This window comes from Vigna umbellata, chromosome 1, assembly GCF_029865625.1.
Source record: "Vigna umbellata cultivar VRB3 chromosome 1, Vumbellata_1.0, whole genome shotgun sequence".
NCBI lineage: Eukaryota > Viridiplantae > Streptophyta > Magnoliopsida > Fabales > Fabaceae > Vigna > Vigna umbellata.
In genome coordinates this window covers 37,184,543-37,211,930 of record NC_142165.1, presented here as the reverse complement: position 1 = coordinate 37,211,930, position 27,388 = coordinate 37,184,543, and the positions used below count along the sequence as shown (strand labels likewise).

The 27,388-nt window shown below is 38.6% G+C and overlaps 1 protein-coding gene across 1 annotated transcript; it reads right to left on the bottom strand.

Moving 5' to 3' along the window:
• Positions 1–176: 176 nt before the first annotated feature.
• LOC124841097 (uncharacterized) lies at positions 177–27,063 on the bottom strand. The gene is made up of 4 exons (XM_088104140.1): positions 26,226–27,063; positions 25,547–25,970; positions 25,064–25,456; positions 177–333 (listed from the first exon to the last, which is right to left on the bottom strand). Exons 1-4 carry the CDS (start codon positions 27,061–27,063, stop codon positions 177–179), a joined length of 1,812 nt encoding a protein of 603 aa, XP_087960266.1.
• Positions 27,064–27,388: the final 325 nt, after the last annotated feature.

Genomic DNA, 27,388 nt, shown 5'->3' with positions numbered 1-27,388 from the left:
GCTTCACATAGGACCTTTAACAAGAGCCATGTCCAAGAGAATCCAAGAGGAAGAGGGAGCACTCAATACCTTACTCTTATGGAGTATTACTTACTAAGTTCTCTTTCTCTTTGCTAAATACTTTTACATTGCTTTTGTAGAATATTAATAAAAGGGAGGAACCATGTCTATGCAACTTAAAAGGGCTGCCACGTAAGTAAAGCAAAAGAAGCACAAATGGATGGTTGGTGCCCATGGCTTTGCATTACGTTCAACACCAAAGACAACAACTCAATCTTCTTCAATTGCTTTGCTGAGTTGGCACTTATAGCTTGCTGCCCAAGCTTCCTATATCTGTTTTACAACATGTGCACATTTAAATAACTTGCACAATATGTTTTAGAAGCTCTCCTTCTTCTATAAATAGAGAGCTTCATCAATTGTAAAGGTAACTTGATTTGTAGTAAAGAAATGCTGCCAATTTTCAGCTTTCACTCTCAAGTTCAACCTTGTGCTTTGTTATCTTGCACCTCCTCTAGCTTCTTTCCCCTTTGGAAAGCTTGCTGAGCTAGAATTCTACCAAACACAACTACTCAAACACTTCCAGCATCTTATCAAACACCTTCCGTGCATCCAGAAACTCCACTGCATTCTCTCAATCCGCTGCCACTTCTCTGCGTCTTGAAGCATCCTTCTACACGTCATGGAGCTGCTTCCATCACCCTGCCTGAATGAAGAAATCTCTTGCTTGCCTTTGTTCACCTTTGATTGTGGGAAGTATGTATTTAGAAACTTAGTTACCACTGCTTCCCACTCTGTGAAACTTCCCTCTGGAAAAGAATTTAACCAAAGCTTAGCATTGCCTCCTAATGAGAAAGGAAACAAGCTAAGTTTGATCGCTTCATCTGGCACCCCATTGATTTTCACTGTGTTGCAGATCTCATTAAATGTAGTGAGGTGCTCATATGGGCTTTCATGAGATAACCCATTGAATTGATTGCTCTTCACCAGTTGGATCAATGCTGGTTTGACCTCCATGTTAGCTGCATTGACTCTAGGTCTAGCTATACTGTTAAAGTGTTGAGGTCCAGCTGTATTGGTGTAATCAGCAAGAGTTCTTCTTATATTATTGTTCTCCATATTTTCTATGCTATGGTCAGAACCTTGTGGTGATGGTTGCAACAGAGTTTCCGGAGGAGGGAAAAGTTCTCTAGATGTTCGGATTCTTCTCCTCCGTCTACTCTCGTCTAAACCTTCAAGAAAATGTTCTGCAGTAATCTTCCTCCTAGTTCGAATTGCCTCCTGCATACACAAGAACACAAAACCCTAGAATATTTGGTTAGCACAAAAAGATATAGGAGAAGATATAAGATTCAGAGAATAAAATAAAATAAAATAAAATAAAACAAAACAAAAACAGAAAAAATAAAAACAGAAATTCAAAATTAAAGTCAAAGATAATCAATAATCACACAAATTAACCAGTTAAACCACGAGTCCCCAGCAACAGCGCCAAAAACTTGATGACAAATTTATGAACACCGAAAAACGGCGCCACAAACTTGTTGAACAATTGGCAAGTGTGACCGAATCGTATCAAGTAATAAACTCGGTAAGACCAAGTATCGTTCTCCCAAAGGACTCACGGCCTAGTTTAATTATGTGATTTGTTGATTATTTAAGACTTAAGAACGAAATAAGTGAAGTTTAATATGCAAAACAGAAAATAAACATGTATGCATGAATGTGATCAATGGCTAAAACAAAATATAAACACTTCAATGGATTATATGGATGAGTATGTTGTTGGGGTTATCAATTTCATCTTATCCACTCTCATATACTTTAGGAATTCAACATTCTTTTCATCATTGTTAATGCCACTCTCTAAATTACCTTGCAAGAAGGCCTATCCCTAATTACGAGTTCATACAATTCCTAGCATTCCTAATAATTAGTTATTTTAGTGCAGGAGCTTAACGGCAACCAATATACTATTGGGAGAAATTCCCCAGATCTAGACTTCCCCGTACGTTCCCGTATCGACAAAATCAATAATCATGCATTGAATGAGTTAAACAAAGCAAGCATTGAGCAAAGAGGAAAAACCCTAACTAATGATGAAAGAAAGCATAGGTCTTAAATATAAGATGTAAAAACAAATTCCATATATGAGAGTTTCACAAGACTACATTGATTCCCCAACAACAATACAAGGTTTAGTTCACCATATTCATGGTGAAACTAGATGAATAATAATGAAAGAATGAAAGATAAAACCCTAGAAAGGTGAAGAGGTAGCCTGAGCATCCAAGATCCTCCTTCAGAGGGGGTGGAAGAGAGAGTGTTTGCTTTCTGATAGGCGACACTCCGAGGAGAAACGTAACTTGAGAGATCTGGACTCCTCGAGGCCTCCTTGACATCGATGCGCAGCGGAAAGAAGCAGAGGAAGCAAATGAAACAGCGGAAACAGCAGAAGAACTAAGAACCCTAGGTTTAGAGGTTTAATCGGTGAAAACTCTAGGGTGGAAGGTAAGGGAGGATTTGATCGGTGGAGAAGAAGATCTAACCAATGGAACTGAAGGAAATCTAAGACATAGCCTAGAGGCGGAAGAAACCCTAGGCTCCTGATGATGTTCGGTGAAAAGGCTCGAATGGATGTAGTTCGAAGGTTGGATCGACGACAAACTGAAGCGAGGAACCTGATTGGCGATGAGAGTCACCACGGTGAAGGTCCAGCGATGATGAGGAGGAGATTTGTGGTTGAAGAGTTTTCGATAGAGAAAACGTAGGTGAAGACGCGAAATGAGGATATGGAAGCTATGCGGATGGAATCTCGTGAGAGACAAGGCACGCGTGGTAGTAGACCTGACGCAAGCCACGAGGACGCTAGTAATTGGTGAGAGTGGTGTGAGATGGATGCTACGGAGGAGAGAGAATCTGATGATGGAAAATGAGAGAATGATAGTGTGAAATGGAAGGTGGCTAGAGGAGATCCTTTGGGATTCTCTAGCCTTGTCTTTCAAGGGAACTAAATTCTGGAGTTCTCTCTACAGAAAGTTTAATTCATTATTCTCAAAAGTGTCCTACAAGAGGTGGTGACATGTCTATATATAGGACTAAAAGTCCCTCCTATCTAGCACATGTCTAACACCTTTTACACATGCTTTAATAAAAGTAAAAGAAATACTACACTAAACTAATTGGGCTTGGGCCCCGTCTATCATCCCCTCCCCCTTGGAAAGGATTTGTCCTCAAATCTGATGGTGCTTCTGAAGACTTATTTTTGTTGGCTTCACAAGGGTTCCTCCTGGGTCAAATATCCATCTGCAATAAGCATCAAACATATCTCTAATTAGTTTTCTTTGACCCAATAAGATATATAAAAGAATATGTGTAGAAGAAGGTTTCCTAATTTTGAAATTTTTAATTTTAATATAATAAAGAAACCTTTCTTCATTTGAAATTTTATTTGTATCTTGAGTTATTGGTAACCATAAAGGTAACCATAACCCAAGTTGTGACTTTGCATGTGTTGAAAGTGATAATATTTTTAAAGATTGAGTGGCAAATTCTTTGAAAGAAAAGTGAAATTTGGGAAATTCAAATATAAATGGAGAAAAGTGAGAGGATAGAAAACCTCCCCTTAAGATTCTAGCTTCTAGTGTAGGAGGATATGTTGCCCTTAGTTGCTCTCTTTTTTTCTTTTCTTCCATTTCTATCCTTTCAACTTCTTCCTTTTCTCTTCTTTGTGCTTCTTTTCTTTCTTTCTTTCTTCTTTTCTCTTCTTCTCTTCCTTCCTCGTCTCTTCTCTCTCTCTTCCTCTTTTCTTCTCTCTTTTTCTTCCTCTTTTCTTCTCTCATTTTCTTCCTCCTCTCTTCTCTCTTGCTCTTTTCTTTTCTCTTCTTCTCTTCTTTCTTTTTCTCTTCTCTCTATTTCTTCCTCTTTTCTTCTCTCTTGCTCTCTTCTTTTTAATCTCTCAATTCGATATTTGCTTGTCTCTTCGCATAGCCTCTTAAGTTTTTCTAGAAACTCACTTTCCCTACGAGCGAACCCACTTAAATTTTGAATGAATGACTCACCTTCTCTAATAAGTTCTCTCATAAGTTTTAAGTTTCTTTCAATTTCTCGAGGCACAAACTTTCTTCTCATACAAGCTTTCAATTCATTCCAATCATAGATGAGATATTTTCTACCTATCTTAACATGATATTGTCTATCATCCCACCACTCTCTTGCATGCTTTTCAAAACTAGAAGTGTAGAGACTAAGAATATAAGATTCATTATCTCTAGAATAGAAGGATTCAGATTTACTTTTTCTAACCATGAATGAATGCATGTTATCAATTTCCTTTTCCCAAGCTAGGTATGTTAATGCACCAATATCATCACCAAAGAATGGAATGTTTTCACTAGCTTGTTTATACAAATCATCTTCAATCCTATCAAATTCATAAGATGAACAAGACTTCCTTCTAGCTTTATCATGTTCTCTTTTGATGTCTTTGTAACTAAGTTGCTTATTAAAATTCCTAGAATACCTATATGAACTAGAATACGACATATTTGGTTCTTAAAAGTTCTTTTAATCAAAAGGGTTTATAGGTTTCACACTTGACAAATCCCAGGTAAGAGAGGTGAGCCTAAAGAGGCTACTTAAATACCAAGTCTTTGCCTTGCCAGAATTGCCTTATGCTACTGACTAAATACCCCTTAAAGTAAAATTACTTTTAGAAACAAAGTACACAGACTCACAAACAAACATAGAATTTCGGACTCTAAGGACACCTAAATGTAAGACGCCAAAAATTTAAACACAAGAAAAGTTTTGCCAAGATTTGAAAGAACACCAAGGACTCTTCCAAGACACTTGGACTTTGAATGGCCTTTTACAATGAAATTAAGAAAACTAACAATAGAGCCTATTACAAAACCAGATGAAGAAACAATTAAAAAAAACAAATAACAGCTATGCTTCAATCCTGGTCCTGATTCAAATCCGCATGAAGGATCTAGTGCTCCACTTTTTGGTTGCTTCTGGACAACGTTGGAGTCTCCTAGCTCTTGGGTTCAACTCTACAATCACAAATGTACAAAGCTGGATCAGAGAGCTATTAACGAACATATTGGAAGAGGGAAATTACACTTAAATGAGCCTTCCCTTTCTTGGGTTTGTACACTTGATGCAGAGAAAGGTTCCTATTGACTGTCCATTACAATTTGTTGCACAGAGAAAACCTGCACAGATATTCAGACCAACATCAACAATTCACACATTACAAGTAATTACAAATCATGACAAGAACAGTTCAATCAAAACATAAGCCATTTAAGGTAAAAGAAAACTCCCTTTAGTTCAAAGCTTCCACATGAAGTGCTTAGGTTGATGTTTTCTTAGTAAACTTCTGCTCAAACTAAACTCTCAAACATCAACTCTGCACACATAAATCTAAACAAAATCCAGCAAGTGCAAATGGACAGTGAACTAGATTTAGATTGGATGTAATTCACTGCAGAAACTAACCACCTAATTAATTCAATCACCAAGTCAGAACTGGAATTTAGGTGCTTTAATCACTTCTTAAAACTGGATGATACATTGGCAATTAAAAACAGATTGATGCACAACTGATTATGACAAGAGCAGCCTTTGCAGCAACTCAGTGAATTACACTGGGTAGAAACAATTGGACCACACTAGTCAAGAACAATGTCCTAACTAATTCAGAAATCAGTGGACCATGCTAATCAAATCAATGGACAGAGTAATGTGAGGCAAATCAGAAATTGGCAGTTTTAAAACAGTATTCTTGCAATTCCAGAAATGCTCATAAAACCATCAGCACATTATTTGCAATTCCTATGCATCTAACAAGTCAAAGAAATCTTACCAAATCAACATCAGCATTCAACATGCCTAATTAAACCATGAAATCAACATTTCACTGTCAAACAGTGAGTAGATCAATTAATTCAGCAGGCAATGTTTGACAATAAAGTGAGTGCAATGACAGTTTAAACATTCACAAGCACAATTAGCATCACTAGCAAATCAGCAATCACATTCAAGCATTTAATATCTCACTGACTTCATCAAACAGTTTATGAACTAAATTGATTTCAATAACTTCTTAAACAGTCACAACTCTCCACTCTGATCATCTCATTTTCGTTTCCTGCACAATGAACAATCAACAAATGGTTAAATGAAACTGAACTCTCTTGCAAATGCCAAGGAATTTTAGGCTAAATTAGCCTTACTAAGCTCACAGCACTGAGGTTTCTTTTTAAAAATTTAAACACTCAAATGAAAAGTTTAAAAGAGAAATTTTCAGTCTAGGCCAGAGAATCCTATGGATCACCACCACCTAATATGCTACCATTCACACTTACCTTCTTTCAAATCCCAAAAACCAGAATGGGATCAGATTTCTCAAATCAGAGGCAAAGTGATGGACAAACAGGACAACCACTCAAACAGCAGAGCAGACTCTAACCCAGGAAACTCTAGACCAGATGAAATAAGCAATTAAAAGCTTCAATTAAAGATTGGCAGAATAGATTTCACATGCATTGCAAACAAAACCAGATAACCAACAAAGACAAGCAAGAAACAAAGCTATCAAAAAAGGAAAGTACTCAAAAATGAACCTAAGAATTGCTCTAGAAGGGATTAAGAAAGCAAGAAAAACAAGCAAGTTAGGGCATAAACAGTTAAATGACTCCAGTACTAAATTTTACAAAAGCGTTTGATAAAATGCCCCAACAAAATTAGTTCATAACTGATAATGTTTTCAGTTTCTGATTTTGGAGCTTCACTTATTTGGATTGTACAAGGTCTGAATGCTTTTTAAACTTGTATAGATATTCTTTTTCACCTGTTTTGATTTCATTCAACAGACCCTAGCTCTTACTACAATCCAATTGAATCCTAAAGGCACAAATCAAAATTTCAGTACTGCACTATACTTGCTTCATAAAAAAATTGACTTAAAATGGTGGTTTCAAAGGTGAAAAACGCACAAAGGCTGATATAACTCGAATTAACTATCTCAACATGTTTAAAACATCAAAACAAACTTGTTTTGCATTAAAATTGGATGCAGAACATAGTAATTCGAAAATTGAACTTGCAATAGCCAATTATGCAATCAAACAGGTCAACCACACCACCAGTTTTAAGTTTCATTGAGTCAATTGACAAATTATTGATGAAAATGACTTTAAAACAGCAATCTGAAACTTGAACACGACACGAGGAAATTAATGTAAGATTTCCAGCAAGATCTATATGCTAGAACAGATTTTAAAACAAAAAACTAGACTCAAACAAGACAATGCAGATCTGTCAACTGCAACTTTGATACTATTGGAGTGTTCACAAGATGCCACCAAGCTATTTGCTTCAGCAATTCATGGCTTAAGTGGTGTGCACCTGATACTAACTCATTCAAGCATTTTATCACCAAAATAATATGTATTGGCCATGACAATAAACGCAAATCAAAATACACATCAACAGTACGTTAAATCTGAGATTACGGTCACTTTTGCATGCACCCGAGCTCACAATGAATGTATCATAGCTCATATGGTGTATAGCCACTGATCATATATTCCAGAATCTCAAAAAAAAACTCAACATAGCTTTGAACACAAAATTTATGACATTTTAAGCAATTAAACATGACTGTAAACATGACAGAATATGATTCATCAATGAAAATTTCTCAACAAAAATTTGGACCGATTAAGATGATGAAAGACACAACCAAAACAAGGTTAGCATACAAGAAATGACTCAAGCAGAAACCTAATGAACAGATCAATACCAAAAACACATGAATCAACACAAGACAGAGAAGGAATCATAATGAACAACACGAATATTGAAGAGATTCAACACGAATGAATAAGATCAAGACAGAATCGAAACAACTCGTGAATTTCATAACAACGCAAGAAACTTAACTCAGATCAGAGACGCGAATCAATGGAAAGATACTTAGCTTTCGAAGCGCGGAGAACCTGAGCTCTGATTACCACATGATAGGCGACACTCCGAGGAGAAACGTAACTTGAGAGATCTGGACTCCTCGAGGCCTCCTTGACATCGATGCGCAGCGGAAAGAAGCAGAGGAACCAAATGAAACAGCGGAAACAGCAGAAGACCTAAGAACCCTAGGTTTAGAGGTTTAATCGGTGAAAACTCTAGGGTGGAAGGTAAGGGAGGATTTGATCGGTGGAGAAGAAGATCTAACCAATGGAACTGAAGGAAATCTAAGACATAGCCTAGAGGCGGAAGAAACCCTAGGCTCCTGATGATGTTCGGTGAAAAGGCTCGAATGGATGTAGTTCGAAGGTTGGATCGACGACAAACTGAAGCGAGGAACCTGATTGGCGATGAGAGTCACCACGGTGAAGGTCCAGCGATGATGAGGAGGAGATTTGTGGTTGAAGAGTTTTCGATAGAGAAAACGTAGGTGAAGACGCGAAATGAGGATATGGAAGCTATGCGGATGGAATCTCGTGAGAGACAAGGCACGCGTGGTAGTAGACCTGACGCAAGCCACGAGGACGCTAGTAATTGGTGAGAGTGGTGTGAGATGGATGCTACGGAGGAGAGAGAATCTGATGATGGAAAATGAGAGAATGATAGTGTGAAATGGAAGGTGGCTAGAGGAGATCCTTTGGGATTCTCTAGCCTTGACTTTCAAGGGAACTAAATTCTGGAGTTCTCTCTACAGAAAGTTTAATTCATTATTCTCAAAAGTGTCCTCCTAGAGGTGGTGACATGTCTATATTTAGGACTAAAAGTCCCTCCTATCTAGCACATGTCTAACACCTTTTACACATGCTTTAATAAAAGTAAAAGAAATACGACACTAAACTAATTGGGCTTGGGCCCCGTCTATCAGTTTCTGCCAAAGATACAAACCCTAGGACGTCCTAAAGCTTATATAATATTCTAAAATTACAGAAAATTTAGGCCCAAGCCCATAAGTGTGCCGCTCAGCGGTAAGTGCGTGAGTTGGTTTCTTCCCCTCAGCGGCCATTTTACCCCTCAGCGGATCCCCCGTGAGCTTCTGAGTGCCGCTCAGCGGTAAACTGCCGCTGAGCGGCAGTTGCGGCTTCTCCTTTTGCACTTTTTTATGTCTTTTCTGATTTCATCTCTCTCCTTCTTCACTTCTTTTACCAAATTCACCTTAAAACCTGCACAAAAACATTGAAATCAAGCATAAACCTGTCCAGCTCTCTTATTTCTGAAAATATGAATAAAAGCATGATTTCAAGCTAGTTTCTAAGTGTTAAAGGTTGCTTTTAGTATCAATTTCAAGCATTAAAATAACAGTTTTTCAACTGTTATCAGTGCCTCCAAATCCTCAACGCGAAGACGATCGCCGCCAATTCCAGGTCGTGCGTCGGATAGTTCTTCTCGTGGATTTTCAACTGTCGAGAAGCGTACGCGACCGCCCTTCTTTCTTGCATAAGCACATAGCCCAAACCTTTATGAGATGCATCATAGTAGACTTCGAATGGTTTGGCCGTGTCAGGAATGACCAATACTGGAGCGCTCGTCAACTTCCTCTTCAGTTCTTGGAAACTAGATTCACACCGATCGGTCCAAGCGAATGGGTGATCTTTTCTGGTCAGCTGAGTTAGCGGAGCTACTATTTTGGAAAATCCTTCAATAAAGCGCCTATAGTAGCCCGCAAGCCCCACGAAACTTCTGACCTCAGTGACCGAACGCGAACTCTCCCAATCCAACACCGCTCACACCTTGGCCGGATCTACTGAGATGCCTTCAGCAGAAACTACGTGCCCCAAGAACTGTACGTCCTTGATGGACAAATTTATGAACACCAAATTATGATGTCACAAACTTGTTTTCAATCGGTAAGTATGACCGAATCGTTCAAGTAATAAAACTTGGTAAGACCAAGTATCGTTCTTCCCAAAGGACTCACGGCCTAGTTTAGTTATGTGGTTTCTTGATTAACTAAGACTTACAAACGAAATATTCAGGGTTTAAAATGCAAGACAGAAAATAAACATGTATGCATGAATTTTGATCAATGGCAAAAATCAAAGGATAAACACTTTCAATGAAATGTAGATATGAATATGTTGTTGGGGTTCAATTTCATCTTATCCACTCTCATATATTTTAAGGAATTCAACAATCAAATCATCATTGTTAATGCCACTCTCTAATGTACCTTTCCAGAAGGCTTCTCCCTAATCACGAGTTCATACAATTCCTAGCATTCCTAATGATCAGTTCATAAGTACAGGAGCTTAACGACAACCAATATAAAATTGGGAGAAATTCCCCGGATCTAGACTTCCCCGTACGTGCCCGTATCGACAAAACCAATGATCATGCATCGAATGAGTTAAACAATGCAAGCATTAAGCAAAGAGGAAAAACCCTAACTAATGATGAAAGAAACCATAAGTCTTAATTAAAAGATGTAAAAACAGATTCCATATATGAGAGTTTCACAAGACTACATTGATTCCCCAACAAACATACAGAGTTTAGTTCACCATATTCATGGTGAACCTAAGTGAATTACAATGAAAGAATGAAAGAATAAACCCTAAAAAGGTGAAGAGGAAGCCTCAGCATCCAAGATCCTCCTTCAAAGGGGTGGAACAAAGAGTGCTTTCTTCGTTCCAGCCAGAGATACAAACCCTAGGACATCCTAAAGCTTATATACTATTCCAAAAATACAGAAAAATTAGGCCCAAGCCCATAAAAGTGCCAAAAAACCAGTCCAAGCCCATTTAGAATGGCGCTCAGCGGTATTTTACCGCTGAGCGGTACTAGCGGTTGATCCATTTTGCCCCCCAGCTGCTGTTTTGCCCCTCAGCGGTGATTTCGGCACCTGAAAACTGCCGCTCAGCGCCAAATTTCCGCTCAGCGCCACTCGGTCAGACTTTTTCTGCGTTCTGGTTGGTTTTTCAGCATTCTGGTTGACTGGTTGACTTTTCTGGTTGACTGGTTGACTTTTCTGGTTTCTGGTTGACTTTTCAGCACTCCAATCATTCGGTATTTCAATTCTTCTTTCAAATCATTCAATTAGCCTACAAAATGAAGGGAATCTTGCACAAAACCATTAAATTCACTTTCAACTCTCTTATTCTCAAAACTAAAGCAAAAATATGAGTTCAAGCTAGTTTCTAAGTCTTAAAGGTTGCTTTTGGTATCAAATTTAAGCATAAAAATAACGGTTTTTCAACCGTTATCACAACCCCAAACTTAAAACTTTGCTTGTCCTCAAGCAAACAAGATGTAACTCAATCTTCCATCAATCCATATAATGGTTCACCACATTCAAAAATCCTTCTTTCAAGATAAGTAAGTGCTCAATTCAGCTCATTTCAAAGATTTCAATCAAGACATTGATGGACAAATTTGTAAGCACCAAAATATGATGTCACAAACTTGTTTCACAATCGGCAAGTATGACCGAATCGTTCAAGTAATAAAACTTGGTAAGACCAAGTATCGTTCTTCCCAAAGGACTCACGGCCTAGTTTAGTTATGTGATTTCTTGATTAGCTAAGACTTAAGAAAACAATGATTGAAATTTTAATATGCAAGACGAAAATAAACATGTATGCATGAATTGATCAATGGCAAAGACATAAGATAAACACTTTCAATGGATTAAATGAATGAATATGTTGTTGGGGGTCAATTTCATCTCATCCACTCTCATATATTTTAGGAATTCCTCTTTCAAATCATCATTGTTAATGCCACTCTCTAATGTACCATTCTAGATGGCTTCTCCCTAATCAAATAGTTCATACAATTCCTAGCATTCCTAATGATTAGTTCATGAGTGCAGGAGCTTAAGGCAACCAATATAATGTTGTCAGTAAAATATTGGGAGAAATTCCCCGGATCTAGATTTCCCCGTACGTGTCCGTATCAACAAAACCAATAATCATGCATTAGAATGAGTTAAACAATGCAAGCATTGAGCAAAGAGGAAAAACCCTAACTAATGATGAAAAGAAAGCATATGTCTTAATTCAAAGATGTATTCAACAAATCCATATATGAGAGCTTCAAGAGATTACATTGATTCCCCAACAAACATACAAGGTTTAGTTCACCATATTCATGGTGAACCTAGATGAATAACAATGAAAGTATGAAAGAATAAACCCAATAAAGGTGAAGAGGTAGCCTGAGCATCCAAGATCCTCCTTCAAAGGGGTGAAAGAGAGAGTGTTTGCCTCGTTTCTGCCAAAGATCTCTAACTAAAGGACGTGCAAGCCCTTATATACTAATCTAGAGTTACAAAAGATTACAAAAGCCCAAGCCCAAAAAGTGCCGCTCAGCGCCATTTACCGCTCAGCGGTGGTTACGCGTCTTCTTTCTTCCCCTCAGCGGCCATTTGCCCCTCAGCGGTTCCAACGCCACCTCTTGAGTGCCGCTCAGCGGTAGTTTGCCGCTGAGCGGTGCCTTCGACTTCTCTTTTTGCACTCTTTCTTGTCTTTTCTAATGTCCTCTCTCTCATTCTTCACTTCTTTCACCAAATTCACCTCAAAACCTGCACAAAAACACTCAAATCAAGCATAAACCTGTCCAGCTCTCTTATTTCTGAAAATATAAACAAAATGCATGATTTCAAGCTAGTTTCTAAGTCTAAAGGTTGCTTTTAGTATCACTTTTAAGCATGAAAATAACAGTTTTTCAACTGTTATCACAACCCCAAACTTAGAACTTTGCTTGTCCTCAAGCAAACAAAATGTAACTCCATCTCCAACCAATTCATATGATGGTTCACTCATTCAAAATCCTCTTTTCAAGATAAGTAATAACTTCACTCAAACTTATGACCAAGAGTTAATTCAAGATGTGCACATGCTTTAGTGTTCACAAAGTCATTTAAGTTCCAACAAATGCTATTTTTCATGAATGATCAATCAATTAAGCATGGATGTTCATGTGCTTATGGAATCTTTCCTCACTAGGTAAAGTGTTTCACTCAACACACAAGTGTATAAGAGGTAAATTGTTTCACTCATTCACTCCACTATCACAATGTCACATGAATCAGCTTTGCCTTTCATTTTACCACAATCAAATACATTCACAAGCATGCATCATCACAAGGACTTTTCAATGGCTTATAATGTGGCTGGGCTAACAAGAAAATTGGTTTTTCTGGATCACAAAATCCTTGAGTTAAGAGAGTCATGACAACACAATCTTCTTATTCATTCCCAACTTTCTTTTGCCTTTGCTTTTGCATTTGCATTGAGCTTTGCTTCTTTTTCTTTTCTTTTCTTTGCATATTCTTACTTTTTAGCTGTTAGCTCAATGCTTTTTCCTTTTTCATGTTTCCCCAATAACCCCAAACTTGAACATTTGACAATACCACACAAGATCTTCTACTTAACTCAAGGTAAAGATTTTCAATCTAGGGTGTTCAGTGTATATTTAAGGCTAAGGGTTCAAAGGATAGAACACAACGTGTTCTCTTTTAGAAGGCTAACTTTATGAATTTGGCCAATAAAAAGGGTTTCAAAAACACGGCCTTTGATCATATGATGCAAAACAAGCAATTTATTCAATCATAGAAAACCTGGGCAAAGTCATTCATGCTTTCAAAGTAATAGCATTCAACAATAACAACTCTGGAGCTCAAAACCTCACATATAAGCTCATTCACATTTGACATGCACATCCTGCTTAATTTCACAATCACAATCATGATATTATGCATTTGTTCACAAAGCTTGTGAATCACCTGTATAAGCATTTTAATGTGCACATCACCTCAACATCAATCAATCAATAATCATCATTCAATCATTACTTATCACACAATCACAGTTAATAGCAAACCATCATAAGGAACCAGGTGTTCAATAGAGTACATCAAACCTTAATCTAAAAACAAAAACAAATAAGTTCAGAAAACTTAAACCACAAAAGCATAATCATATGATAGCATTCATCAGTAAATGCTATCTCAGCTCCTCATCAGTCCGAGCTCTCTGTATCTTCCTCTTCCTCTTCTTGGATCTTATAGTCTTGATTCTTTTTGCCCGATGAGGAGGCCATCCCTGCATCAAACATAATTCACAAAACCAACAGATACATTGTTAAGCATTAGTAAACCACAATGAAGAAATCATCCCCTTCAATGATGCTCTCTCCCAACCCCAAACTTAGATGGAAAACTAGTGAGAAAGTGAGTGAAAGGGAGATTTTCTTAAGAGGGAATAGGGAAAAGATGTGGAGAACCTTGGAAAAGGTATGTGGGAGTGTGTGTGCATAGAAGGGCCTGAAAATAGAAGCTTATGCGCAGCTTAGGGTATAAAAATACCCTAATGGGCTCGGGTCCCGCTAAGGGGAACTAAAGCCCATTCTGCGAGAGTACCGCTCAGCGGTAAAATACCGCTCAGCGGCACTTGCGTGATGTGCTCTTCTCCTTCTTTTCTTTACCTACGTGCCTCCTAGACATACCCCTCACTGGTTCCCTGCAATTCAATGTTAAAAATGCTTATGCAAACCCTAACTAAAATAAACAAACAGAAAACAATCTATCAACTGGGTTGCCTCCCAGGTAGCGCTTGTTTAACGTCACGAGCCTGACCCAAAATCCACCAACACCCATCAGTAGGTGTTTCAAACTTACCAGCACCCATCAGTAGGTGCAAAATCTTCTTACCAACACCCATCAGTAGGTGTTACAAACTTAGTATCCTTCAGTAGATACTTAACCACCTAGCATCCTTCAGTAGATGCTAAATCCAACAAAATAATGTCCAGAATGATGTTCACAAATTACAAATTATAAAACCAAATCAAAAGTTTGTAAATCCACTGGGTTGCCTCCCAGCAAGCGCTTCTTTAACGTCACTAGCTTGACCCTGTTAAAGCTCACGTTCCATCTTCTTTATAATTGATGATGTCTTTCCACCAACTTCTCAACTGCTTCCTTTGGACTGTCTTAGATTCTCTAGAATATGGAGACTCTATCTCTATCATCTCCTTCTCTTTAAAGCCTTTAATAACCCACAACTTGTTCTTGAGTCTTACAGGTGTGCCAAGTTGGAGTCTTAATTTTTTCCAGTCTCTAGGAACTTCTTCTCCTTTTCCAATCTCTTCTACCTTGGGTGCCTGAAAATACAAACAATGGTTATCAGAAACCTTAAGATTTTTATTTTTACCTCTAGTTATGGGTGCATCTCGAAATGCAGCTTTATAACTGGCTTCTTCCTCCTTTGCTTGTATCTCATCTTTGAACACATCCACCACCACTCTCTCCTCTCTGTCTTGGAGAACCACTATACCTTCATTCACATCAATGATAGCCCTAGCCGTTTTCATAAACGGCCTTCCAAGTATGAAAGGTATTTTCTCAGTTTCCATCTTCATCACCACAAAGTCTGCCAAGAACTGAAGTTTGCCAACACAAACTACAATGTCTTCTGCAATCCCACATGGCTCCTTTGAAGATCCATCAGCCATTACAAGATTAACCTTTACAGGTTTTATTTCAACATGGCCAATTTGCTCCAATAGAGAATAAGGCATCAAGTTAACACTTGAGCCTAAATCAAGGAGAGCTTTCTTTACCTTTTTCTTCCCTATAATGCAAGGGATAGAAAAACTGCCTGGATCTGCTGCTTTTGGTGGGAATGATTCTTTCTTAACAGTTATACACTTTTCTTCCTCATCCTCTCTACGTCTTCTTTTTGTAGAGGTTCCTTCATCTGATTTGGTGTAAACTGCTATTTTCTGTAGAATTTGTTCCCAAGGAGCTTCATTATCAACCATTTTGAATAAATCTGTGAAATCCATTGGTTTCTCCTGATTTGTTAGAAAAGGAAAAGTGTCCTTTCTTTCTTCTTCTCTTCTCTCTTCTGTTTCATCTTCTTCCAACTCAATGATCTCTTCATTTACACTCTTGACCACTTTGCACTCTTCTCTGGGGTTAACCTCAGTATTAGCCCCAAAGTTTCTGTTGGGTCTTTCTTCCAATTGCTTGGTGATCTGACCCATCTGAATCTCCAGATTCTTTATAGCAGCTTCAGTGCTCTTTTGAGAAGATTCAGTTTTCTGGATGAATTGCTGAAGAGTTTCTTCCAACTTTGTTGATCTGTCATTAAGCATAGATAATTGTTGCCACAAGGTTGGTTGCTGCTGCTGCTTATTAAACTGATTAGCCTGCCCAGTTTGTCCTTGGCCAATGCTTGGATGTGGTTTCCAACCCTGATTATAATTCCCTTGACGGTATGGAAACTGATTAGCCATGAAGTTAACATCCTCCAAGGCCTCCACTGGAAAAGCACACTGGCCATTGATGTGATCACCTCCACATAGTTCGCACAACTGGGTTTGTACCTGTGCAGCAGATTTTAACTCTTTAGGTAGTGAAGCAAGAGTTTTGGTCAGAGTTTCCAGCTGTTGAGTTAGAATCTTATTCTGTGCTAGCAGAGCATCATGGGTTTGTAATTGAAGAACCCCTTTCTGTTGCATAGGGGCTCCTCTTTCATTGTGAAGCTCATTATCACTTGTAGCCATATTTTCAATAATTTCAGTTGCTTCCTCTGGAGTCTTCCATTTGATATTGCCTCCAGCTGAGGCATCCAACATCATCTTGGTTTGTGAACCAAGCCCTCCAAGGAAAGTTAGGACTATTTCTTGATCTTCAAAGCCATGCGTGGGAGTTTTACGTAACAAGCTTTTATACCTGTCCCATGCATGTCCCAGTGATTCCTCCATGCCCTGCTTGAATGAAGATATCTCTTGCTTTCCTTTAGTCACTTTAGATTGTGGGAAGTATTTGCTTAGAAACTTTGTAACCACTGCTTCCCACTCCGTGAAACTTTCTTCTGGAAAAGAGTTCAACCAAAGCTTAGCATTGCCCCCCAATGAGAAAGGAAACAAGCTAAGTTTGATAGCTTCGTCTGGCACCCCATTGATCTTGACCGTGTTACAAATCTCATTAAATGTTGTAAGGTGCTCATATGGGCTTTCATGTGATAACCCATTAAATTGATTACTCTTTACCAATTGAATTAATGCTGGTTTGACCTCCATGTTGGCTGCATTGACTCTAGGCCGAGCTATGCTATTGAAGTGCTGAGGTCCAACAAGATTAGTGTAATCTGCAAGAGTTCTTCTAGCATTATTATTGTTCTCCATACTCCCTGTGCTGTGAACAGAACCTTGTGGTGATGATTGTAGGAGAGTTTCAGGAGAAGGGAAAAGTTCTCTGGACGTTCTGATTCTTCTCCTCCTTCTACTCTCGTCTAGTCCTTCAAGTAGTGGTTCTGTTGTTTTCTTACTTCTAGTTCGAATTGCCTTCTACATGCACAAGAAAACAAAACCCTAGAAAAGATTTGTTAGCACAAAAAGATATAGAAGAAAATAAAGATTGAAAAGATATAAGAAGATAAAAGATTTAGAAGATAGAATCAAATAAAATATAATAAAACCTAATCTAAAAAAATAAAATCTAATCTAAAAGATAAAATAAAATAAAATCTAATCTAAAAAGATAAAAATAAAATCTAACCTAAAAGATAAAAATAAAATCTAATAAAATCTAACCTAAAAAAAAATAGAATCTAATAAAAACCGAAAAATAAAAAACAGAAAACAGAAAAACAGAAAACAGAAAAATAAAATAAAAATTCGAAATTAAAATAAAATCTAATCTAAAAAGATAAAAATAAAATCTAACCTAAAAGATAAAAATCAAATCTAAAAAAAATAAAATCTAATCAAAACAGAAAAAATAAAAACAGCAATTCAAAATTAAAGTCAAAGGTAATCAATAATCACACAAATTAACCAGTTAAACCACGAGTCCCCGGCAACGGCGCCAAAAACTTGATGGACAAATTTGTAAGCACCAAAATATGATGTCACAAACTTGTTTCACAATCGGCAAGTATGACCGAATCGTTCAAGTAATAAAACTTGGTAAGACCAAGTATCGTTCTTCCCAAAGGACTCACGGCCTAGTTTAGTTATGTGATTTCTTGATTAGCTAAGACTTAAGAAAACAATGATTGAAATTTTAATATGCAAGACGAAAATAAACATGTATGCATGAATTGATCAATGGCAAAGACATAAGATAAACACTTTCAATGGATTAAATGAATGAATATGTTGTTGGGGGTCAATTTCATCTCATCCACTCTCATATATTTTAGGAATTCCTCTTTCAAATCATCATTGTTAATGCCACTCTCTAATGTACCATTCTAGATGGCTTCTCCCTAATCAAATAGTTCATACAATTCCTAGCATTCCTAATGATTAGTTCATGAGTGCAGGAGCTTAAGGCAACCAATATAATGTTGTCAGTAAAATATTGGGAGAAATTCCCCGGATCTAGATTTCCCCGTACGTGTCCGTATCAACAAAACCAATAATCATGCATTAGAATGAGTTAAACAATGCAAGCATTGAGCAAAGAGGAAAAACCCTAACTAATGATGAAAAGAAAGCATATGTCTTAATTCAAAGATGTATTCAACAAATCCATATATGAGAGCTTCAAGAGATTACATTGATTCCCCAACAAACATACAAGGTTTAGTTCACCATATTCATGGTGAACCTAGATGAATAACAATGAAAGTATGAAAGAATAAACCCAATAAAGGTGAAGAGGTAGCCTGAGCATCCAAGATCCTCCTTCAAAGGGGTGAAAGAGAGAGTGTTTGCCTCGTTTCTGCCAAAGATCTCTAACTAAAGGACGTGCAAGCCCTTATATACTAATCTAGAGTTACAAAAGATTACAAAAGCCCAAGCCCAAAAAGTGCCGCTCAGCGCCATTTACCGCTCAGCGGTGGTTACGCGTCTTCTTTCTTCCCCTCAGCGGCCATTTGCCCCTCAGCGGTTCCAACGCCACCTCTTGAGTGCCGCTCAGCGGTAGTTTGCCGCTGAGCGGTGCCTTCGACTTCTCTTTTTGCACTCTTTCTTGTCTTTTCTAATGTCCTCTCTCTCATTCTTCACTTCTTTCACCAAATTCACCTCAAAACCTGCACAAAAACACTCAAATCAAGCATAAACCTGTCCAGCTCTCTTATTTCTGAAAATATAAACAAAATGCATGATTTCAAGCTAGTTTCTAAGTCTAAAGGTTGCTTTTAGTATCACTTTTAAGCATGAAAATAACAGTTTTTCAACTGTTATCAGACATGCACATGCTTTAATGTTCACACAATCACATACTATCCAACAAATGCTACCTTTCATGAATGATCAATCAACTAAGCAAAGATGTTCTTATATTTTCATGGAATCTTTCCTCACTAGATAAAGTGTTTCACTCAAACACACAAGTGTATAAGAGGTATTCACTCATTCACTCTACTATCACAATGTCACATGAATCAACTTTGCCTTTCATTTAACCATAATCAAAAACACTTAAAAGCAAGCATCATCACAAGGACTTTTCTATGGCTTATAATGTGGCTGGGCTAACAAGAAAATTGGTTTTTCTAGATCACAAAACCCTTGAGTTAAGAGAATCATATAAACACAAACCATTCTTACTTATTCCCAACTTTCTTTTGCATTGAGCTTTGTTTTTTCTTTTCTTTTCTTTCTCTTTTTCTTTTTCTTTTCACATACTTAATTATTAGCCCTTAGCTCAATGCTTTCAATTTCCCTTTCTATTTTCCAACAACCCCAAACTTGAACATTTGTCAATACCACAAAATATTTTCTACTTAACTCAAGGTAAAGCTTTTCAACAAGGGTTTTCAAATCATGTTCAAGGCTAGAGGTTCAAAGGATATAACACATAGTGTTCTCTTTTAGTGGGCTCAATTTATGAATTTGGCTAATAGAAGGGTTATCAACAAATGGCCTTGATCATATGATGCAAACAAGCAAGTAATTCAATCATAGAAAACCTGGGCAAAGTCATTCATGCTTTCACAGTAATAGTATTCAACAATAACAACTCTGGAGCTCAAAACCTCACATATAAGCTCATTCACATTCCACATATAACATCCTGCTTAGAATCATAATCACAATCATAACATCTTGCATTTGTTCACAATGCTTGTGAACCACTTATATAAGCATATAATGTGCACATTCTCAACATCAATCAATATCAAAGCAACATCAGGCATTACTTATCAAAAAACAATCATAAGCAAACCATCATAATAGACAAAATTTCCAATTGAGTACATCAAACCCTATTCTACAAACATAAGTGATTGATAAAAGAAATCCTGCTCTAGTGCTTTGAAAAACTCAGCCCCATCAATGATGCTCTCTCCCAACCCCAAACTTAGATGGAAAACTAGTGAGACAGTGAGTGGAAGGGAGATTTTCTAAAGAGGAATGAAAGGAAAAATGTAGAGAACCTTTGGAAAAATGTTTAGGAGTGTGTGTGCAGAGAAGAATCTAAAAATAGAGGCCAAAGCGTGACTTAGGGTATAAAAATACCCTAATGGGCTCGGGTTCCGCTAAGGGGAGCTAAAACCCTATTCTGCGAGAGTACCGCTCAGCGGTAAAGTACCGCTCAGCGGCACTTTCGTGAAGTGCTCTTCTCCTTCTTTTCTTAACCTACGTGCCTCCTAGACATGCCCCTCACTGGCTCCCTGCAATTCAATGTTCAAAATGCTTATGCAAACCCTAACTAAACAAACAAACAGAAATATTCAATCAACTGGGTTGCCTCCCAGGTAGCGCTTGTTTAACGTCACGAGCCTGACCCAAAATCCACCAACACCCATCAGTAGGTGTTACAACCATTGTATCCTTCAGTAGATACTTAACCACCTAGCATCCTTCAGTAGATGCTATATCCAACAAAATAATTACAAAAATAATGTTCACAAATTACAAATTACAAAACCAAATCAAAAGTTTTTAAATTCACTGGGTTGCCTCCCAGCAAGCGCTCTTTTAATGTCATTAGCTTGACCCAATAAAGTTCAAGTTCCATCTTCTTTGTAGTTGATGTTGTCTTTCCACCAACTCCTCAGCTGTTTCCTTTGAACTGTTTTGGTTCTTCTAGAATATGGAGACTCTATCTCTATCATCTCCTTCTCTTTAAAGCCCTTCACAACCCACAACTTGTTCTTGATTCTAACAGGTGTGCCAAGTTGGAGTCTTCTTTTCTTCCAGTCTCTAGGAATTTCTTCTCCTCTTCCAATCTCTTCTTCCTTGGGTACCTGAAACAACAAACAATGGTTACCTGAAACCTCAAGATTTTCATCTTTACGGCTAGTCATGGGTGCATCTCGAAATGCAGCTTTATAACTAGCTTCTTCCTCCTTTGCTTGCATCTCATCTTTGAAAACATCTACCACCACTCTCTCCTCTCTATCCTGGAGCACCACTATACCTTCATTTACATCTATGATAGCCCTGGCCGTTTTCATAAACGGTCTTCCAAGTATGATAGGTATCTTCTCAGTCTCCATCTTCATCACCACAAAGTCTGCCAAGAACTGAAGTTTGCCAACACAAACTATAATGTCCTCTACAATCCCACATGGCTCTTTTGAAGATCCATCGGCCATTACTATTTTAATCTTTGCATGTTTCATTTTAACATTGCCGATTTGCTCCAGTAAAGAATAAGGTATCAAGTTAACGCTTGAACCTAAATCAAGGAGAGCTTTCTTTACCTTTTTCTTCCCTATAGTACAAGGGATAGAAAAACTGCCTAGATCTGACGCTTTAGGAGGGAATGACTCTTTCTTAACAGTTATACACTTTTTTGCCTCATCATCTCTACGTCTCTTCTTTGTAGAAATTTCTTCATCAGATTTTGTGTAAACTGCAATTTTCTGTAAAATCTGTTCCCAAGGTGCTTTATTATCCACCATTCTGAATAATTCTGTGAAATCCATTTGTTTCTCTTGATTTATTGGAAAAGGAAAATTGTTTTTGCTCTCTATTTCTCTTCTTTCTTCTGTTTCTTCTTCTTCTAACTCAATTATCTCTTCATTCACACTCTTTACCACTTTGCACTCTTCTCTAGGGTTAACCTCAGTATTAGCCCCAAAATTTCTATTTGGCCTTTCTTCCAATTGCTTGGTAATCTGACCCATTTGAATCTCCAAATTCTTTATAGCAGCTTCAGTGCTCTTTTGAGAAGATTCGGTTTTCTGTATGAATTGCTGAAGAGTTTCTTCCAACCTTGTTGATTTTTCATTAAGCATAGATAACTGTTGCCAAAAGATTGGTTGCTGCTGCTGCTTATTATATTGATTTGCTTGCCCAGTTTGTCCTTGACCAATGCTTGGATGTGGTTTCCACCCTTGATTGTAATTCCCTTGAAGGTATGGAAATTGATTAGCCATGAAGTTAACATCCTCCAAGGCCTCCACTGGAAAAGCACATTGACCATTGATATGATCACCTCCACATAGTTCGCACAACTGGGTTTGTACCTGTGCAGCAGTTTTCAACTCTTTAGGTAATTGTGCAAGAGTTTTAGTCAGAGTCTCCAGCTGTTGAGTTAGAATTTTATTTTGAGCTAGCAAGGCATCATGGGTCTGTAATTGGAGAACCCCTTTTTGTTGCATAGGAACTCCTCTTTCACTGTTGAGCTCATTATCACTAGTAGCCATGTTGTCAATGATTTCTATAGCTTCCTCTGGAGTTTTCCATTTAATATTGCCTCCTGCTGAGGCATCAAGCATCATCTTGGTTTGTGAACCAAGCCCCCCAAGGAAAGTTAAGACTACTTCCTGTTCTTCAAAGCCATGCGTGGGTGTTTTTCTTAGCAGACTTTTGTATCTATCCCATGCATGCCCCAGTGATTCTTCCATGCCCTGCTTAAATGAAGATATCTCTTGCTTGCCTTTTGTCACCTTTGATTGTGGAAAGTACTTGTTCAAAAACTTTGTTACCACTGCTTCCCACTCTGTGAAACTTCCTTCTGGAAAAGAGTTCAACCAAAGCTTAGCATTGCCTCCCAATGAGAAAGGAAACAAACTAAGTTTGATTGCTTCGTCTGGCACCCCATTGATTTTCACTGTGTTGCAAATTTCATTAAATGTAGTAAGGTGCTCATATGGGCTTTCATGAGATAACCCATTGAATTGATTACTCTTCACCAGTTGGATCAATGCTGGTTTGACCTCCATATTGGCTGCATTGACTCTAGGTCTAGCTATGCTGTTAAAATGTTGAGGTCCAGCTACATTGGTGTAATCAGCAAGAGTTCTTCTGATATTATTATTCTCCATATTTTCTATGCTATTGTCAGAACCTTGTGGTGATGGTTGCAACAGAGTTTCCGGAGGAGGGAAAAGTTCTCTAGATGTTCTGATTCTTCTCCTCCGTCTACTGTCTTCTAATCCTTCAAGCAGCGGTTCTGTTGTTTTCTTGCTCCTAGTTCGAATTGCCTCCTGCATACACAAGAACACAAAACCCTAGAAGATTTGGTTAGCACAAAAAGATATAAAAGAAAATATAATATTCAGAAAATAAAGACAGAAAACAGAAAAACAGAAAACAAAAAAAAAAATAAAATAAAATAAATTCGAAATTTAAAAATAAAATAAAAAAATAAGTCAAAGATAATCAATAATCACACAAATTAACCAGTTAAACCACGAGTCCCCGGCAACGGCGCCAAAAACTTGATGGACAAATTTATGAACACCAAATTATGATGTCACAAACTTGTTTTCAATCGGCAAGTATGACCGAATCGTTCAAGTAATAAAACTTGGTAAGACCAAGTATCGTTCTTCCCAAAGGACTCACGACCTAGTTTAGTTATGTGGTTTCTTGATTAACTAAGACTTACAAACGAAATATTCGGGGTTTAAAATGCAAGACAGAAAATAAACATGTATGCATGAATTTTGATCAATGGCAAAAATCAAAGGATAAACACTTTCAATGAAATGTAGATATGAATATGTTGTTGGGGTTCAATTTCATCTTATCCACTCTCATATATTTTAAGGAATTCAACAATCAAATCATCATTGTTAATGCCACTCTCTAATGTACCTTTCCAGAAGGCTTCTCCCTAATCACGAGTTCATACAATTCCTAGCATTCCTAATGATCAGTTCATAAGTACAGGAGCTTAACGACAACCAATATAAAATTGGGAGAAATTCCCCGGATCTAGACTTCCCCGTACGTGCCCGTATCGACAAAACCAATGATCATGCATCGAATGAGTTAAACAATGCAAGCATTAAGCAAAGAGGAAAAACCCTAACTAATGATGAAAGAAAGCATAAGTCTTAATTAAAAGATGTAAAAACAGATTCCATATATGAGAGTTTCACAAGACTACATTGATTCCCCAACAAACATACAGAGTTTAGTTCACCATATTCATGGTGAACCTAAGTGAATTACAATGAAAGAATGAAAGAATAAACCCTAAAAAGGTGAAGAGGAAGCCTCAGCATCCAAGATCCTCCTTCAAAGGGGTGGAACAGAGAGTGCTTTCTTCGTTCCAGCCAGAGATACAAACCCTAGGACGTCCTAAAGCTTATATACTATTCCAAAAATACAGAAAAATTAGGCCCAAGCCCATAAAAGTGCCAAAAAACCAGTCCAAGCCCATTTAGAATGGCGCTCAGCGGTATTTTACCGCTGAGCGGTACTAGCGGTTGATCCATTTTGCCCCCCAGCTGCTGTTTTGCCCCTCAGCGGTGATTTCGGCACCTGAAAACTGCCGCTCAGCGCCAAATTTCCGCTCAGCGCCACTCGGTCAGACTTTTTCTGCGTTCTGGTTGGTTTTTCAGCATTCTGGTTGACTGGTTGACTTTTCTGGTTGACTGGTTGACTTTTCTGGTTGACTGGTTGACTTTTCTGGTTTCTGGTTGACTTTTCAGCACTCCAATCATTCGGTATTTCAATTCTTCTTTCAAATCATTCAATTAGCCTACAAAATGAAGGGAATCTTGCAAAAAACCATTAAATTCACTTTCAACTCTCTTATTCTCAAAACTAAAGCAAAAATATGAGTTCAAGCTAGTTTCTAAGTCTTAAAGGTTGCTTTTGGTATCAAATTTAAGCATAAAAATAACGGTTTTTCAACCGTTATCAGTCCTTCATCCAAAACTCACACTTGGATAACTTGGCGTACAACTCTTTTTCTCTTAAAACGTCCAGCACTATCCTCAAGTGTTCTTCATGCTCTTCACAGTTCTTGGAGTAGATGAGGATATCGTCAATGAAGACGACCACAAACTTGTGCAAGTACGGCCTAAAGATACGATTCATGTAATCCATGAATAACGCTGGTGCGTTCGTTACACCGAATGGCATCACTACATACTCATAGTGTCCGTAACGAGACCTGAAAGCAGTCTTGTGGACGTCCTCTTCCTTAACCCGAATTTGGTGATAACCGGATCTCAAATCAATCTTCGAGAATACGGTAGCACCGTGTAGTTGGTCCAGCAGATCGTCAATCCGAGGCAGGAGATACTTGTTTTTGATGGTCAGCTTGTTTAACTGTCTGTAGTCAACACAAAGCCGAAAGCTGCCATCCTTCTTCTTCACTAAGAGAACAGGCGCTCCCCAAGGTGATGCGCTTGGTCTGATGAACTGCTTGTCCATCAACTCTTTAATCTGCTTCTTGAGTTCTATTAACTCTGCTGGTGACATTCGATATGGTGCAATAGAGATGGGCCCTGCTGTCGACACCAAGTCGATTGTAAATTCTACCTCGCGTGGAGGAGGTAGTCCAGGTACTTCATCCAGAAATACGTCTGGGAATTCATCTACGATCGATCGTCCTCCACTCAGTTTATTACTGGACGATCGTCCATGACTTGAGTCTTCAAACTCTTCATCTGAATGCGTCATGATCAGAAAACAACTAGCGCCCTCCATGATGTCTTCCTTTAGCTGACCGAGCGTCACAGGACACTCTTCTTCTTCTTCACTCGGAAACACTAACTTCTTCTCACCACAATCTATAAGAATGCGATTGACAGCCAACCAATCCATTCCTAGAATCACTTCCAAACCTTGAAGAGGTAAGCAAATGAGGTTCACCTTATATCTACGTCCCTCAACCTCAATAGGACATCTAACACAAACTGTAGACGTCCTAACCTCATCAGCCGCTGGGGTTGACACCACCAAGTCAAACTGCATCTCGCTCTCAGCTAACCCCAGTTCATCAACGCACGCCTTCGAGATGAAGGAGTGTGTTGCCCCCGAATCATACAACACACAACAAGATATTCCATACAACAAGCAAGTGCTGGTGATAAGGGTACCTGAGCTTGCTGCTTTCGCGCCCGTTATAGCATAAACTCGCCCAACTGCTTGTGCTCGACCACCTCTCCCTTGTTGAACTCTTCCAACATTTGGTGGTCTCATGACCGCTCGTCCTCCCATGTTACACTCACTCTCCAGATGACCATTCCTTCTACAGCGAGTGCCATATTTTCCTCCCGCCAACTGAGAACACGATGAACGGTAGTGGGGTCCTTCACACTGAAAGCAAGTCACGGTCCCTTGTTGTCCAGACCTACTGGCAGCCACTAACGATTGAGACTGAGACCCACCAGAAGTAGATGGTAAGGCTAGACGAGCATAAGGTGCCCTTCTCGAATTCACATTGTTTCTGGAAGATATTGGCCCTCTAGATGCCTGTTGCAGCTGTTTCTTCTGTTGTTCCACCTCTGCCACGTTCTTCTCCAATACTTTAGCTCTCTGAACCATGGCAGGAAAAGACTTTATGCACAAGCTGGAAATCAACAACTTCAAATCACTTATCAGCCCATTCTCAAACTTCCTGCACTGCCACTCCTCGCTCGTAGCCATGGTGTTGAAACGAACCAAGTGTTTGAACTTGCTCGTATACTCTGATACGAACATCCCGCCTTGCACCAACTGGAGAAATTCCACTTCCTTAGCAAAACGGACGCTATCAGGGAAATACTCCTCATAGAACTTGCTCCCAAAGACTTCCCACATCATGGGACTCTGAGCGTCCGCTAAGATCATTTTCATACTAGTCCACCAATGACTAGCCTCTCCGGTTAGTAGATACTCCGTGAATGCCAATCGATTGTCGTCCGGACACCTCTTGGCATTGTAGATCCGCTCCATATCACGAAGCCACGGATCTGCCTCATCAGGAAGGCACTTCCCATTGAATTTGGCTGGGTGATGTTGTAGAAAATTCTCCAAACACCATTCGATCTGATGATTTCCAGAAGAAGTGGACGTTCCCGCTGTTCCTAGTGGTTGCTATAATCTCCATCAATTGCCTTTGAGTCGCTTCAGAGTTGGCACGTGCGACTTCCAGACTCAGCAAAGCGGTAGTGTTCTGCTGCACCACGGCAGCGTTCTGTTGTTGGAGTGCTTCTATCACTGATTCCAACAGTCTTGTGTTGTCGGACACATCACGGTCGATAGGTTGAGGAGGAGGTCT